At 45.1% G+C, this 17739-nt stretch overlaps 1 protein-coding gene across 1 annotated transcript; it reads left to right on the forward strand.

The window, feature by feature from the left end:
* Positions 1–15980, forward strand: SUN5 (Sad1 and UNC84 domain containing 5). The gene is made up of 13 exons (XM_019715880.2): positions 1–86; positions 471–529; positions 741–815; positions 1865–1931; positions 3115–3176; positions 6485–6534; positions 7858–7892; positions 8459–8567; positions 12448–12526; positions 13458–13573; positions 14127–14294; positions 14813–14899; positions 15849–15980. The coding sequence occupies exons 1-13, from the start codon at positions 1–3 to the stop codon at positions 15978–15980; spliced, it is 1125 nt and encodes a 374-aa protein (XP_019571439.2).
* Positions 15981–17739: the final 1759 nt, after the last annotated feature.

Raw genomic sequence — 17739 nt, forward strand, 5'->3', positions numbered from 1 at the left:
ATGCCACGCCCCTCAAGGAGCCCCAGGGACCCGTGTGACCCACTTGACAATGCAGCCCACCCCTGCAGGGATCCCAGGCCCAGGAGGTAAGGACAGCAGCTCCTCTCTCTGCCTAGCCCTTTACAGTTTACAAAATGCTGCCCTCTCATTGGAGGTGAGCGAGCATTACTACCTGCACTTTTTAGATGCAGCAACTGAGGTCAGAAAGGTTTGACAGCGGCTTTCCTAAAGTCTTCTAGCCAGGAAATGGTGGGGCAATCACCCCTTCGGCCAGTGTTGACTGAGTGCCAATTTGTGTGCCAGGCACTGGGCAGTGTTGGGAGCACAGCTGAATTTGGGGTCAACCAGACCTAGGTCTGTTCCTGAGACACAGGCTGGGGGTCTTGGGCAAACGTCTCTGCAACTCACTTTCTCGATCTAAAAGGTGGGAACACCACATAAAATGCCATTGTGACTCTTATCAGTCCCAGGGTCGTCCAACGTGGCCGGAATGCCTGCAGGATAGCAGAGGAGTCCTCGCTAAACACGCGTGAGCAAGGAGGGGAGAAGGGAGCCCTGGGATCTTCGTGGACAGTGAGGGGCTGAGGCTCCAAGATGTCAGATGGGCAACCCAGGGTCACCCAGCAAGGAGCAGGGCAGGGGGCAGGGATACTCTCACCAAGCTCTGGGTGTTCCCCAGGGGCTGCAGCCACCATGTCCCAGAGGACGGCAGTGACATAACAGCTCTATGTTTTCTGCAGATGATGCCTTCCTGCTGCCAATCCGTCTCAATGGCCCACCCCCAGGCCTGACTCAGTGCATCCTGGGTTGCCTGTGTACGTATATACTGAAGAGCCGCCTTGGCCACCAACGTGGCCCTGGGAAAGGGCCCAGCCTCAGGCCACACTGACCTGGGAGGAGGGGGTTAGGCCTGTGCTGGCTCAGGGGAGGGAGGAAACCATAGGGTGAGCTTTAGAGGTCTTCCCATCAGAGGTGTTGGGGTGCCATTCCAGCCAGAATCTCTTTAGTGGTTGAAGAGAGGGAGTATGAGGGAGACTTGCAATTTGGGGGAGGACCTAACTGTCAGCCCTCCCCTGCTCTGCCACCAGCCTGGCTGCTGGGCCAGGAGGCCCTGAGGAAGGCATGGGAATGGTTTGAGGCAACCCACCCTCACTTCAGGGACATGGTTCTGACCACACCCTAAAGATCAGTCTGCTTTTATGTTCATCCACCCATCTCTCCACTTATTCATTCACGAAGTCGTTTATCCAACTATCTGTTTATGTATCGATCTGTTGTAATATCCATGCAGCCTGTGAGCTCACTCATCCATCCATTCACCGAGCCATCCTTCAATTCACCCAAACCTTTATTTGTTAACATTCACATCCATCCAGCCATCCATCCTTCTATCTTTCCTCTCATTTCCCATCCTCTCAGCCATCTTTCTATTCATCCATCTTCTAAACCACTCTCTTACCCACTCTTCTGTCCATCTACGTATCCACCCACTTACTCAGCCATCCTGATTTCCTACTTTTTGCCTAGCGCCATGCTGGGCAATGCTGGGCACCCAGGATGAACCAAACAAGAACCCTGTTCTTGAGAAGCTCCCAGGGTCTAGGAATGGGCATTCGCACATCCCAGACTTTTTGTGCTCCTGTGTCACTCTTAAGTATCTATAACTGCCAGTTGCAAGCAGTACTCGCTTATAGGACTCATTCCAAGCTGTCACTTACTCATAAGCAGAGCAGGGCTTCCCTGAGCTCAACTAGCAAGTCGAGGGGGTCTCCCCACCCCAGGGTCTACCTCAGCCCCAGGACAGTCAGTGAGTCACTGCAGGATAAGGGTGCATCTATTCACTGGTCTCCTGTCTCCCCTGCAGCCTGGGTCACCTGCCTGGCCTGCTTCCTGAGGACTCAGGCCCATCAAGTTCTATTCAACAACTGCAGGTGAGCAGGTACAGGTGAAGGGAGGGTGATGGAGGCTGGGACTGTGCAGCTGGTGACTATGGCAGCCCCCTCACTGGTTTGAACCTTCCCTTGATCTCCAGACCAGATGAGCTATCCCAAACCTGGCTTTTATCAGATCCCCCTCACCCCAAAACCTACTGTGGCTCCCCATTGCTTCAACAGCTCAGCCAGCAGCCCTCTGAAATCCTGCCCAACCCTTTCTTTCTGAGCTGCCCTCATTCTGCTTCCTGCTGGGGAACTGTTGGGCCAGCAAGGCTAGGGTTCTCACTCCCGGAACTCACTATTTCTCTTTTATTATTATTATTAGTTTCAGGTATACAAAACAATGTAATAGTTAGACATTTATACCCCTCACAAAGTGATAACCCCCTCCCCCAATCTACTACCCCTCTGACATTGTATATAGCATTACAGTTCCACTGACTCTATTCCTTATGCTGTACTCCACATCCTGTGACATCCTATATATATATAAATTATAGTTGACATTCATTATTATTCAGCTTCAGCTTCAGGTGTACAGTGCAGTGCCTGGACCCACTATTTCTATTCCCATCTCCACACCTTTGCACACACAGTTTTTGCTGCCTGGAATGCCCATCCCATTCCTCCCTCTACCCTTCCTGCACCTGCAATCTCCTCTGAATTCTTGCGGAGATTTCCACCTCATTCATTCACTTGAAGTTTATGCACTCAACATTTCCTTAATGCCTACTCTGGGCTCAGCCTTGGCCCCCATCACTCACGAGCTCCCAGTCGGGTGGGGAAGGCAGACACCAAAACCAGTGCCAAGCTGGGGGTGTGGGAAGTGTGACTCCAGAGGTCACAGGAGGAGGGGACATTTGAGCTGAACCCTGAGGGATGTGTTCACCAGGAGAGAAGAGGGGAGGGAGCAAACAGTCCATAGATGGAGAAAGAGAGTGATGAGGACCCAGGAGACCACTGTGAGTTGACCTCTGATGGCCCCAGATGCTGGGGTAAGAGCTTTCTTTTCCTCTGTGATGCTGTAGAGCCGTAGGACATGGCCAGCATCTTGGAGAGGGTGTCACTGCCCAGAGAAGGACCTGCCCTTCAGGGTGGGAATGGGATGAGGGCCAGACAGAGACTGGCCAGCCTGTTCAAAGCTCTGCCTCACCTTCACCACCAATTCTCTGTCTTCCAGATGCAAGCTGCTCTTCCAGAAGCTCATGGAAAACACAGGTGTCCTGGTCGTCTGTGTTTTTGGTGCGTCCCCAGGGCCCTGCCCCATCCCAGATGGAGGCATCCCTGACTGTCGCCCACTGTAGGGAGAGAAAGAGTGAGGGCTCTAACACTATGTGACACTGGATGACACACTGCCTCTCTATGAGCCTCAGTTTCCCCACTTATCTAATGAGTGTTGCTGTGAGGATTAAATGAAACGATGGCCAAGAAAATTTTTGAAATCTAAGAAAAGCTTTCAAAAGTGTAAAGCTCTCCCCAAACCATGTCATGATAACTATTCCTCCCTCTCTCTGGGTTTCTGTGGCTTCCTTCCGGCTACCACCACCTCCTCCCACGTCACAGCTCTGCTTTCTCAAGCAAAGGAATCTCCTCCCTCCCCTCAAACGTAAGGGGAAGGGGGTGAAATCCTAGGAAATTAGAAATTCCTAGAAAACTTAACTCAACAAATTAGATGCTTTTAAAATAACCCCTTTGTTGAGATACAGTTCACATATCATAAAATCACGATTTTAAAGTGTATTGTTCAGTCATTATTAATACATTCACAAAGTTGCACATCCATCACCTCCATCAAATTTCAGTATTTTCACTACCCCAAAAAGCAACTCTCCAGTCTCTGGCAGTCATGCCCCATTCCTCCTCCCCCCAGATCTAGGCACCACTAATCTCTTTTCTGTCTCCACGGATTTGCTTATTGTAGGCTTTTCATATAAATAGAATCATACAATATGTGGTCTTTGTGGCTTCTTTCACTTATCATAATGTTTTCAAAATTCACCCATGTTGTAGCATATATCATGAGCATTTCACTCCTTTTTATGGCTGAAAACATTCCATGTATGGATATGCCATATTTTGTTTATCCATTCATCAGTTGATAGATACTAGGGGTATTTCCGCTTTTTTGCTATTATTAATAATGCTACTATGAACATTCTTGTAAAATTTTTGTGTGAACATTTGTTTTTAATTCTCTTGGTATAAATTACTGATCATATGGTAACTCTATGTCTAACTATCTGAGGAATTGCCAAACTATCTTTCAAAGCAGCTGTACCGTTTTACACTCCCACCAGCAAAGTACGAGGGTTCCAATTTCTCCACGTCTTCATTAACACTTGTTATTGTCTGTCTTATTTTAGTCACCCTAGTGGGTGTGAGGTGGTATCTCATTGTGGTTTTTATTTCATTTCCCTAATGATTAGTGATGGTGAGCATCTTGTTATGTGCTTATCAGCCAGTTGTATATCTTCTTTGGAAAAATCTCTATTCAAATATTTCCCCATTTTTAAATTGGGTTATTTGTCTTTTAATACTGAGTTGTAAGAGTTTCTTGTACAGTTTAGATACAAGTCCCTTATCAGATAATATGATTTGCAAATATTTTCTCTCATTCTGTGGGTTGTCTTTTTATTTTCTTGATAGTGTCCTTTGCAGCACAAAATTTTGTAATTTTGATGAAGTCCAATTTATCTATTGTGCTTTTGGTGTCATATCTAAGAAACCATTGCCTAACCCAACACCATGAAGATTTACTCTCATGTTTTCTTCTAAGATTTTTATAGTGCTAATACTTACACTTAGGTCCATGATCTATTTTTGAGTTAATTTTTCCATATGGTGTGAGGTAAAGGTCCAATTTCATTCTTTTGAATATAGATATCCAGCTGTTTCCGCACCATTTATTGAAAAGACTATTCTTTTTCCCATTGAATTGTCTTGGCACCCTATTGAAAATCAGTTGACTATGCATGTGAGGGTTTATTTCTAGACTCTCAATTTTACTCCATTGAGCTATATGTCTATCTGTTTGCCAGTGCTACACTGGATTGATTGCTATGGCTTTGTAGGAAGTTTTGAAATCTAGAAGTGTGAGTCCTCCAACTTTGTTCTTTTTAAGACTGTTTGGGCTATGATGGATCCCTTATGTTTCAATATGAATTTTAGGATCAACTTTTCCATTTCCACGGGGGGGAGGGAGAAGGGCCATTGGGAGTTTGATAAGGATTGCATTGACCCATAGATAAATTTGGGAAGTAGTGTTAAGTATTGTTAAGGTGTCAAAAATACTAAGTCTTCCAATCAGTGAACATGGGCTGTCTTCCCGTTACTGATGAATATCTCTGCCTTCTTTAATTCCTTTTCATGTGTTTTGTAGTTTTCAAAGCGCAAGTTTTTCACTTATTTTGTTAAAATTATTCCTAAGTATTTTATTCTTTGAGATGTATTATAAATGGAATTGTTTTCTTAATTTCATTTCCAGATTGTTCACTGCTAGTGTTTAGAAATTCAATTCGTTTCTGTGTACTGATCTTGTATCCTGCAACCTTGCTGAACTCATTTATTACTTCTGATACTGGGCAAAACACACAGCCTTGAACACTTTAGGATTCTATATGCAAGATCGTGTAATCTGCCTTTTATTTATTTTTTCTTGACTAAGACCTGGCTGGAGCCTCCAGGATGATGTTAAATAGAAATGGCAAGAGCAAACTAACATAAAAATATTGAATGTCAAGTATAATTGAAAAAAAACAGTCACAGGGATGTAAAGTACAGCATAGGGAATACAGTCAATAATATTGTAATAACTATGTACAGTGTCAGATGGGTAACAGACTTATTGGGGTTATCACTTTTTGAAGTATATACGTGTACATGTCTCAAAGCCATATTGTTTTGTACACCTGAAACTAATACAATATTTTATGTCAATGGTAATTGAAAAATACATTTTTTAAAAATTAAAATTAAAAAAGCAATAAAAAATTTAAAAAAAGAAATGCCAAGAGCAGACATTCCTGTCTTGTTCCTGATCTTAGGAAGAAAGCATCCAGTCTGCTACCATTCAGTGTGATGTTAGCTGTGGGTTTTCATAAATAGCCTTTATCAGATTAAGGAAGTTCCTTTCTATTCCTAGTTTGTTGAGTATTTTATCATCAACAACAAACAGGCTTTAAAGGCTTTTATTAATGGCTTGAACAGTGTAGAATTTCAGGCAGCACAGAAATCATAAAATGCAAGGAGGCAACCCCTTTTTTCTTCTCTTTACCACTTATCCCCAGTAGGTTTGGGACAGGAAAGGAAGAGGAGACATGGATTATTTGTTTTATGTAAGACACTTTACATATATGCTATCATCCAATCATGAAACGAATATTACTGTTATCCCATCTTAGAGGGATAGAGAGGTTAAGTACGTCATCCCAAAGTTGCACAATGTTAGTAAGGGGCAAACCTGAGATTTGAACCCAGATACCTTAACTTCAGAACCCAAGCTCTTCACCTTTCATCTTAAATGGATAATTCTTATTCCTCTGGTCCCACAGGATTCTGGATACTTTCTATGCACTTACCATCCAAAATGGAAGTCTGGCAGGTGAGTGTGTGCTCTCTTCAGGCCCCACTGCTGACTAGCCTCACCCCCACCAGTCAATGTCACCTCTATAAGTTCCTCTCATTCTTACCACATCTGGACGCTAATTAATTCCTGACTCATCCCAGCTCTAAATCTCTGCCTTTGCCATGCCACCCACCTGGAACTCATTTCTCCCACCAAAATGTGACTTTCAAAAACCAGTTGTAATAGTCACTCCTATAATGCCTCTCCTGTCACTCCCAGAGGTGACCTGTCTTTCCTTTATCAAGGCCCCTACCTAAAATGGACTGGTGACGATGGGGAACACATTTCTGTCTCTATTCAAGGCAATTTGTTTTTCTGCTCAAATGAGATGAGACCATTTGCTTTGTGGTTCCTGGGGAGGAAGAAGGAGGAAATCAGTGATCAGAGCTCCCTATCTGAGGACAGCAAAGAGTCTCGGAAGGCCTAGAGAGAAAGGAGGTCTGAAGGACCTGTCCTTCCCTCTTTCCTTCTCCCCTCATGAGCTACTTCATGTCCTTCAAGATCCAGCTAAAATGTTACCTCCTTCAGAAACACCCAAGTAGTGGTGGTCACATTCTCTCTCTCCTTCCACAGTTTTCTGTAATCATGAATGTAATTCTCCATAAAATTGACTGTTTCTGGCAGCCTTTGAAGGCAGAGCCAGGTCTGATTCATTCCAGTAATGTCTACCTTAGGGGCAGGCACAGGGTTGCCATTCTCAATGTTGGGTGACTGGATGGCCAGATGGGTGTGTGAATGGAGAGATAATGGATGGGAAAAGTGGTTGGGGGGTGGGGTGGGGGAGGGTAAATGGATGAATGAATGAAAGAGTGGATGGATGAGAATGGATAGATCGGAGGACCGATGGAATATATGGGTGGGTAAATTGATGGATGGATGGATGGATGGTTGGATGGATGGGTGGATGGAAGGAAGAGCAGATGACAGGGTAAATAGTTGGGAAGGTGGATGGATGGATGGTTGGGATAGATGGATTGATGAGACGGCTGATGGATAATGTAAGATAGATGGATGGGAGAGTAAATGGATGAGAAAGTTTGGATAAATGGAGTAGTTGTATGGAAGAGTGTGAGTGGATGTGTGTGAGGGTGAATGGATGTGGATGTGGATGAATAGATAAAAAAGGAGGGTAAATTGAATTTTTGGTGGCTAGTAGATGGGTGGATGGATAGAAGAGTAAATAGGAAGTTAGGTGAAAGGATGGATTTATGGTTGTGGGAGAATGGATGGATGTAGCCTTGTTGGGCCCAGATTAGACCATCTGAAGGAGATCTCTTGCTTTCCTCAACACCCCACCAGGATGACAGCATACATAGTCCACTGCAGAGTTTGAGGTAAGAAGAATCTGCTAAACAGTTCTATTTACACCTAAAAACAGAGCTCTAGCCAGGACCTGGTGTATACTGGCTAATAATGTGGGCTCTGAAGTCAGACCAACCTGAGTTTAAATCCCAGGTACCATACTTTCTACCTGGCTAAGTCATTTTACCCCTCTGGGCCTTTGACTCCTCATTTATGAGATAGGGCATAACACCCACCTTGCTCTAGCTAATTATGGGTATTGAAGATGTATACTATCTTGAATAATTCCTGGCCCATAGGTAGTGCTCAGTAAATAGTAGCTGAGAAGAAATTTTAACCTGGTGGCAGCATTCTTAATTGCAGACAAAATACTCAGGAATATTTGGAAGGAATGAGCTGAATTTAAGGATATTCCAAGCAGGAGGAAGAGCATGAGTAATATTTTAGAAATAAGAATCTGCTGGGTCCAGGGATGGGCCCAGGAAAAAGGAAAAATGTGAAGCTAGTTTTTTGTGGGATGACTGGCAAAGTTAGAAGCTGAAGGGTGACATTAGCAGCATCACAAATCTGTCAGTTCATATTCTCACTCCTTTGAAAGAATGTATCAGGAAAAGGTGCGAGATCACACTGGGGAAATCCAGGACCTCCGAGGTAATATGAACCAGCTCATTGCCAAGCTCCAGGAGATGGAAGCCATGTCAGATGAGGTGAGATGCTGGCTATTCTGCCCCTAAACACCTAACTTCTCTCTTTGTTGCCCTGTTTTCCTATATTCCAAGTTTTGGTGGAGCACATCCCCCATAACTTCCTGGAAAAGAGTAAATGAAATAGAGGTATATTTATTTATTTTTTAGAACTCGCATATTTGAAAATGTCTTTATTCTACTCTTGCCCTTGACTGATAGTTTGTCTGGGTATAGAAGTCTAGATAGGAAATAGTTTCCTCTGAGAATTTTGAGGGAAGTCCACTAATGTGTTCTAGTTTATACTGTTGCTGTTGAGAAGTCTAATGGCACTTTTATTATTGGTCCTTTGAATGTGGTCTGTTTTTTTTATCCTTAGAAGATTGCAGGATATTCTTTTTGTCCTCAGTGTTACATATTTAACCTGCTTGGGTGGATGCTGAGCTTATCGAATTTATGAATTGATGCTTTTCAACAGTTTTGGAAAATTCTTAGCTACTATGTCTTAAAATCTTGCTTCTTCCTCATAGTCTATCTACTCCCCTGCAACTCCAATTACATCTATGCTAGACCTTTAGACAATTATATGTTCCACATAATTGCTATGCTATTACCTGGTTTATTTTTTCATACATTTTCTCTAATGTCCTTAAGTTTTGATATTTTCTAGTCACATTCCCTTAGGTTCACTAATAATTCTGTATTCTGTTCTGTCCAATCTACTGTTAAATCTTTTCATTAAGTTCTTAATTCCACATATTACATTGTTTATTCTACAATATACATTTGATTCTTTTTTATAGATTTTAATTCCATAGTGAAACTCTCTGACATTTCATCTATATTGTTCATCTTCTATGTTATTTTATTTAACATACTGGTCATAGTTATATTAAAATCTTTGTCTGCTAAATTCAATATCTGGATCATCTAAGGTCTCCTCCTATTGTCTGTTTTTGTTCTTTTCTTTTCCACTTTGAGGTATCAATCATACAGTCTTGACGGTTTTGTGTCTAGTAATTTTTTAGTGCTTTCTGGATATTGTATACAAAAGAACTGTAGATGCTCCAGATAATTGTAACTTCTATCAATGAGAATTCTCCCTTTTCTTTGTAAGGAAGACAAAGAACACTGATCACTTCTATGTAGGCATACATTGAGCTGGTTCAGACCTAGATTGTAATTTTTATAAGATTTTGCCAGAGGTTTTCAGCTTAACCCTTTAGCCTCCTGCCATGCAGCTTCAAAAATTTGGTAAATGTCTTGATGAGAAAGACTGACCATACGTTTGAGGCCTTTCAAGGTTCCAATTTTGTCTCCTAGCCCTGCACAAATGCAAAGGTCTGACCCTAGCAACACCCTTCTCTGCCAGGGGCAAGCTTGGATTCTCAGCCTGTAATTGTGCCCCAAATTGGTTTAGTGTCCCAAGGTCAAGTGCAGCTATAACTACTCAGTTTTGATTTACAACTCCTTCTAGGGTAGTGGTTCTCAAAGTGTGGCCCTCATATCAGCAGCAGCAGCATTAGTACCTGAAAAATGTTAGAAATTCAAATTAACGGACCCCACCCAGACCTACTAAATCATATACATACTTTGAGGATGGGAACCAACTATTTGTGTTTCAACAAGCCCTCTGGGTAATTCTGATACATACTAAGGAGAATCGCTGTTCTAAGGTTTTAATCTCTTGCTTATTTTGGTGGGGAGAGGAGGGCGCTCCCTCAAAGGGACCTTGTTTTCTAAGCATTGTTAGACTGGGAAGTTTTACTTTGCCTTTCAGAAGCTTTCAAAGTAGCCCTTTAGCCTCTTACATAGCTTTGGATTTCAGTTAACATTTTATGGGGGAAATTGGTAAGATTTGTGTCTCCTCGAGTCTCCAATGTTATCCCTTTAACCCTGTATGACTGTTAAAAACGTGGCTTTTTCTGTTTCACCAATAGCAGCTCCTTCCTTGTCCAGCTTAAGCCCAGATTCTCAGCCCATACCCAGAATCATCAAATGCACCGAGGGACTTAAAAAAAAAAAAAAAAGCAACTTTGTTAGCTCATGTCAGAATGGTTCTCCCCTCTCTAGAATCTTAGTCCATCCGGTCCTTGTTGCTTCCATAGCTCATCGATGGGTTTAAAATATGGTTTAGTAAACTACGTCGCTTTTCCTAGTTGTTTTTAGTGGGAGCATTGGTCCTCTGTAACTCACTACATCTTACCTGACATCTGAAATGATAATGTACCTACAGGCTGGCCACCCTTGGGGCGCTTTCATTCTGGAAACTCATGTCCTTTAGTCCTAAGAAATGTTCTTTAATCATGGGGTTAAATGAGTGATTTCCAGCCAGCCCTGGTTGCTCTGTTCTCATTTTCGAAACTCCTATTATTTGGATGTCCAAATGCCTGAACTAATCCTCTGGGGGTTTTTTCCTCCCTGTTTTCCTCTCTTTGTCTTTTTGTTCTACAGTTGAGAAAATATTCTCAGTTTTATCTACCAAACCTTTTACTGAGTTTTTCATTATTCCTGACATATTCTGCATTCCTAATAATTATATTTTGTTCCCCGGGTGTTCCTTTTTATAGAATTCTATTTTTGTTTCACGGATATCTCTTCTTACCTTTGGAGCTCAAGCAGGTCATCAAGCTCTCTGAGCCTCAGTTTCCACATCAACAACATGGAGCCATAATCACTGCCCTGTAACACCCTGTTGCTCTAGTTACTACTGCGGCATAGCAAACCACCACAAAACTTAGTGGTACAAAACAACCATTTTATTATGCTCAGAGATTCTGTTGGTCAGGAATTCAGCCAGGACACTGCTCTGTGACATCGGGGGCCTCAGCTGGGAAGACTTCAAGGCTGGTGGTGACTCGACAGCTGAGCCTGGAATCATCTGGGGGTGATGCTCACATGTCTGGAGCTTGATGTTGGCTGTCAGCTGGGAACTCAGGGCTATTGACAAAAGCACACAAACATGACCTTGCCATGGGGTCTGGGCTTCTTCAGAACACGGCAGCTGGCTTCCAATAATGAGTGCCAGTCCAGAGAACCAGGCAGTGTTGTATCACCTTTTAGGATTTAGGTCAGAAGTCACATAGCATCACTTCTGCTATAATCGCAGGCCCACTCATATTGATGCGGAAGGAACTTAAGTCTCACCTCTCAAAGGGGAGAATATCAAAGTCATATTGAAAGAAGAGTGTGGAATGGGGAACATTGTTGCAGCCATTTTTGGAAAATGTATTCTGCCACAGCTGTGAAGAGTGTAATCAAAATAATAACTGGCATTTATTGAGCACCAAATGTGCTAAGTGCTCTACTGTTTTTATCTGACAGTAGAGTCTAATGGCTAAGAGCCTGAACTCTGGAACCAAACTGCTTGGCTCTGCCTCTTACCAGCTGTGTGACCTTGGACAAGTTACCCTTTTGTGCCTCAGTCTTCTCATGTTTAAAATGGTGATGATAATCGTACATACCTCCTAGGGTTGCTGTGAGGGTCAAGGGTGAACATATGTGATGCTAAGAAGTCCTGGCACATAGTAGCAGCTTCACAAGTCTTAACTCTAAGCATTACAACATTGAGCGGTGGACATGATTATCGTCCCATTTTACAGATGAGAAAATTGAGACTCAGGGGGGCAGTAATTAGCCCAACGCCCCACAGCAGTGGGTATGAAAGCACTGAGTAAATGACCCAATGGGTAGGGTGAGGGTGGCTCTGTGTACCCTAGGATTCCTCACAGTATAGAGGCTGGGTGGTCATGTGCATGGACAAGCCATAGTTTCCACAGGCAGGGATAAGCAGTTAGGGACAAGAGGGTGTTCTGCAGCTGCCTGTCGCCTGGTGTGAACACACCTGTGGACCATGATCTGTAAGAACACACCAGTGCACAGCTTGTGTTTTCTGCCTTTTCAGCAAAAAATGGCCAAGAAAATAATGAAGATGATACAAGGAGATTATATAGAAAAGCCGGACTTTGCCCTGAAGTCTATAGGTAAGGAATCCCCGGCCCAAATTGCCCACCTCGAGTTTCTTCAGAAACTCTTCAGAGGGTGGATTTCAGTTCGATCTGGTGCACCTTCTGCTCCTGGGAAGTTCATCCTCAGAGCTAACCTCTGCTCCCCAGCTGGTTTTCTTGCTATGCTTTTCTCTTTTCTTTAATGGGGGCTGAGGCAGGGAGGGGAGGCCCTCCACCACTCCTCTACCCATCACCTTCCTCCAAACCTAGAGCTCTGCAGAGCCATCCCTGTCCCAGGTTGGGGAGACTAACTACCTAGAAAACCAACACAGGCCCAATTACGGTTGGGAACTGGTGCTTCGGAAAAATAAAGCAGGTGGCTGGGATAGAGGGGCCTTGGGCAGGGAGGTGTGGGGGAGGACATTTGGGCTGAAACCTGGTGAGGAGGGAAAAGCATTCCAGACACAGGAAACCTACGTGAGAGGTGCCCCTGTGAGGATGCAGCTGGAGCAAGTGAGGGTGCATGAGAGGAGGTGAGGTGGGGCCCGCAGGGCAGATTGCCCGGCCAAGCAGCCCCAGCTGACCCAGGTATCCCCAGGCCCAAGGAGATGAGGGGTCAGAGGTCCCTCCTCTGGAAAATGGGTATAATGGTAGCCATAGCAATGATAATGAGGCTGATGTGAGTGCTGACTCTGCACGAGGAACTGCTTGCGGACAAACGCGTTGGTGTATTAACTCATTTGGACGTCTCAACAAACCTATGAAGTGGATGCTATCTAGCATTACTACTACTATTGTTACTATTGTTCTTCCCATTTCCCAGAAAAGAACACTGAGGTTCAGAGAGGGCCAGTGACTTGTCCAAAGTGCTCGCCTAGCACATAGTCAGTGTCCAATCAATGAGGCTGCCCTCCACCAGGCAGAAGCCGGGGCTGCTCTGCTGAGTCCCCTTCCACCTCTCATGCAGGGGCATCCATCGACTTTGAGCAAACATCAGCCACATATAACCACGACAAGGCTCGCTCCTACTGGAACTGGATCCGCCTGTGGAACTATGCGCAGCCCCCGGACGTGATCCTCGAGGCAGGGGGAATGGCGGGACAATGGGAAAGTGGCAGGGCTGTGGTCAGGGTCTGGGGACAGCAGCTGGAAGCTGAGGCTGTGGGTAAGGGTGAAGGGAGTGGGGCCTGGAGTGGGGTTCAGGGTAGGAGCAGAGAACACAGGAAGGGGACAACTGAAGGGGGAAGGTGGGGAGTAGTCAGGAGGCAAGGGCAGAAGGCAAAACCAGCAGGGACCCATGGGGCTGGGCAGGAGCAGGGGACAGGCACAGGGACAGGGAGAGCCTGCTTTAGCACTGGAAGGGGCCCCCTACCCATCCCTCAAGACTGAGGGCCAGAGAATCCTCAAGGCCCCAAGCAGGCCCCTCTCCTCACTGCACAGAGCTGAGGGAGGGCTCATCCTTGCTGCCAGCAGTCAGGGAAGCTTCCTGGAGGTGGTGGCACTCAAGTGAGGCTTTGTAGACAGGAGGATCTGGCTCATCCAGAAGGGCCAAGGAAGTCTAGGGGAGCTAAGGTGGGATGAGGAATCCACTCTCATGACCAACCCAGCATAGCCCCCTTGCACCTGCCCCTTCCAGCCCAATGTGACACCTGGCAACTGCTGGGCCTTCTCGGGTGACCGTGGCCAGGTGACCATCCGACTGGCCCAGAAGGTCTACCTGTCCAACCTGACACTGCAGCATATCCCCAAGACCATCTCACTGTCGGGCAGCCTGGACACTGCCCCCAAGGACTTCGTCATCTATGTGAGTACGCCCCGGCAGGGAACAATACTTACCTAAGGGGACAGCCTCGTAATGGCAGTATTCCAGGCATTGTGATAAACTGTCTGTGCAACCCATGCAGTCTAGAGGGCCTGGATGAGGCTTTGGTAAGCCTGGGAATGCCCAGGGTCAGGGTCAGATCTTGGCCTTCAAGGATAGGGGATAAACAGCTACCCTATTTCAACCTACACTTTTCAGAGCCAATTTAGTTTTCAGAGACCACTAAGCCCCACTTGACTGATAAAGAAACTGAGGTCCAAAGAAGGGTCAGGGAAACCCCCAAATCCTACAAGTCAGTAGCAGAGTTAGAAGTGGACCCTCAGCCTTCTGACTCACAGTCCAGTGCTCTTTCATATCCATTACTCTGTGTTTCAATGGACTGGTCCCCAAAAAGGTAGGGAGCTTCGCATTCTAAAAAGTGTGCAAGTCTGCTGGAGATGGGTGGCACCCTCTGAAGACCTCCTGTACCTATCACTTTCTCCTTGGTTCTGAGTCCACAGGGCATGGAAGGCTCCCCAAGGGAGGAAGTGTTCCTGGGGGCGTTTCAGTTTCAGCCAGAAAACATCATTCAGATGTTCCAGCTCCAGGTACCTAAGAAAAGCAACCTATGCTGAGTACCTACAGGATGCACAGTGTGTGCAGGGCTTTACCCAGGGGACCCCACTTCATCCCCAACAGCCCCAGGAGGTACACAATTGTCACTCACTCACTTGACATGTGAGGAAAGTGAGGCTCAGAGTGAGGGACCCACTGTCCCGGGCCAAGAGCGGGACCCCGAGAAGATCCATCCAGCCTCCGGCACTGCTCCATTTCCCTCGTCTGCCCAGGAGCCTCCCAGGGGCAGCAGATCAGATGTTGAGCAGGTGGGGTGTTTGGGGCTAGGGATGCTGGCTTCAAACTTAATGTCTCTCTACTGGGAGATCCATTATCAGCACCAGGTCCAATCACAGGTGGGGAAGCTGAAGACTGGAGGGGAGGGAGCTGGAGACAGAAGCAGGCCCAGAGGGATGACTGCTGGAATGGCCCTGAGACTCGGCGAAATGTCTAGGTTTGGGAATCAGGTCAACACTGGCCCAAATCCTGACCTAACCAAAATTCTGTGTGATCTGGGCCATTCCCTTCCTCACTGGGCCTCAGTTTCCCCTTCTGTAATTCCCTGGGAGGTGGGCACATCTACTATGTGCCAGGTGCTGGTAAATTGTCCAGTCCAAGATCTCCTTTCAAACTCACAGCAACCCTGGGAAGCAGATATTACCATTCCCATCTTACAGAGAGGAAAACTAAAGCCCAGATGTGCCAGGGCCCTGAAGCTGGGATACTTTCCCAATCACAGTATGTCTGTCCTTCTGGCCTCAGCACCTTCCATCCCAGCCCCTGAGTATCAGCTTGCTGTGCGTCCCTGGGACTATCCATTCCCCTCTCTGAGCCTCAGTTTCCCCTCCTATGAAATGGGTCCTTTCTATTCCCAAATGCTCTTCTCGACAGGCAGAGTGGGGGCTGAAGGGTGAGCTGCCCATGTGTGTGACTCTTTTCCAGAACCAGCCCTCCCGGACTTTTGGAGCAGTCAAGGTGAAGATATCAAGCAACTGGGGGAACCCGCGCTTCACCTGCCTGTACCGCGTGCGAGTGCACGGCTCTGTAACCCCACCCAGAGATCAGCCTAACTGAGCCCCTATCCTGAGAGAGATTAAAGTTTATTCTTCACGTCCCAGCCCAAGTCTATGTGTCTTTGGCCCCTGAGAATGAGAGTGGGCTAGCATTTGATGTCTGAGGCCACGGTTAGCAAGTATCGATCATGTGCTGGGTGCCCATGTACCCTCACAACAGCTCCATGAGGCCTCATTTCACAGATGGGGACAGTGAAGTTTCCGAGCAACAAAGTGACTTGCCAAACGTCAGAGCCAGGAAATGACAGCACGAGGATTCAAATCCAGGCAGTTGGATGCCTGTACATGAGTAATCTCCCTGGCTTCAAGTCGAACTCTGCCCCTGACCCAGGTGTGACCTTGGGCAGGACCCAGCCCTCTCAAGGCCTCAGTCTCCCCATCTGTACAACGGGGACAGGATTATGGCTATTATAGCAGACGAGGTGGGAAATGGGAAATCCCACCTCTGCTCACCTTGGAGTGTTTCAACATCATACAAATGATTTACTGTGCAGCAGTAGGCAGGACAAACAACTTCTCTGGACCTCAGTTTTTCCAGGTATAAACATTTCTGTTCCCTTTTGTGCATCAAAAGATAACTTCAACAACATAAAAAGGCAACCCACAGAATAGGAAAAAAATATTTGCAAATCACATATCTGATAAGGGATTAATATATAGAATATATAGAGACCTCGTAAAACTCAGCAACAAAACAAAACCCAATTCAAAAGTGAGCTCAAATCTTCAACAGACATGTCTCCAAAAATATACAAATGGCTAATAAGGACATGAAAAGATGTTCAATATCTGTGATCGTTAGAGAAATTAAAATCTTGTTCTTTTGTTGTTTTTGGTTTATATACCACATATCACTGAAATCACATGGTTCTCTGCTTTTTCTGTCTGACTCATTTCACTCAGCATTACACTCTCAAGATCCATCCATGTTGTCACAAATGTTCCTGTATCATCTTTTCTTACTGCCGAATAGTGTTTCATTGTGTATATATACTACAACTTCTTTATCCATCTATCGAAGGACATTTTGGTTGTTTCCATGTCTTGGCCACCGAGAAATTAAAATCTAAACTACCATGAGATACCAACCCACACCCATTAAGATGGCTACTATAAAAAAAAATAGTGTTGAATAGGATGTGAGGAAATTGGAACCCTTGTACACTATTGGTGGGAATGTAAAACGGTGCAGCTGCTGTGGAAAAAAGTATGACAGTTCATCAAAAAATTAAAAATAGAATTACCATATGACCCAGCAATTAATTCCACTCCTGGAATTGAAAGAATTGAAAGCGGGGTCTCAAAGAGGTATTTGTACACCCACATTCATAGCATAATTCACAACAGCTAAAGTGTGGAAGCAACCAGGTGCCCGTCAATAGATAAACAAACATGTACATACAGTAGCATATTATTTGGTCTTAAAAAGGAAGGAAATTCTGACACATGCTACAACACGGATGTAACTTGAGGACGTTATGCTAAATGAAATAAGCCAGTCACAAAAAGATAAATACAGTATAATTCCAATTATATGAGATACATAGAACAGTGAAAAGCATAGAGACAGAAGGCAGATGGTTGTTAGGGCTGGGGGCGGGGGAGGGTTGGGTAGTTATTGTTTAATGGGTACAGAGTTTCAGTTTTACAAAATGGAAAGAGCTATGGAGATGGATGGTGGTAACGGTTGCACAATATTATGAATGTATTTAATACCACTGAACTGTACACAGAATTGTTAAGATGGTACATTTTCTGTT

The sequence above is a fragment of the Rhinolophus sinicus genome, linkage group LG13, assembly GCF_036562045.2.
Source record: "Rhinolophus sinicus isolate RSC01 linkage group LG13, ASM3656204v1, whole genome shotgun sequence".
In the NCBI taxonomy this organism is placed as follows: domain Eukaryota; kingdom Metazoa; phylum Chordata; class Mammalia; order Chiroptera; family Rhinolophidae; genus Rhinolophus; species Rhinolophus sinicus.

Coding starts and splice junctions, on each gene's coding strand:
- SUN5 (XM_019715880.2), top strand. CDS start 1: ATGCCACGCCCCTCAAGGAGCCCCAGGGACCCGTGTGACCCACTTGAC. Junction 530..740: donor GGAGTCCTCGCTAAACACGC/GTGAGCAAGGAG, acceptor TGTTTTCTGCAG/ATGATGCCTTCCTGCTGCCA. Junction 816..1,864: donor GTGCATCCTGGGTTGCCTGT/GTACGTATATAC, acceptor TCTCCCCTGCAG/CCTGGGTCACCTGCCTGGCC.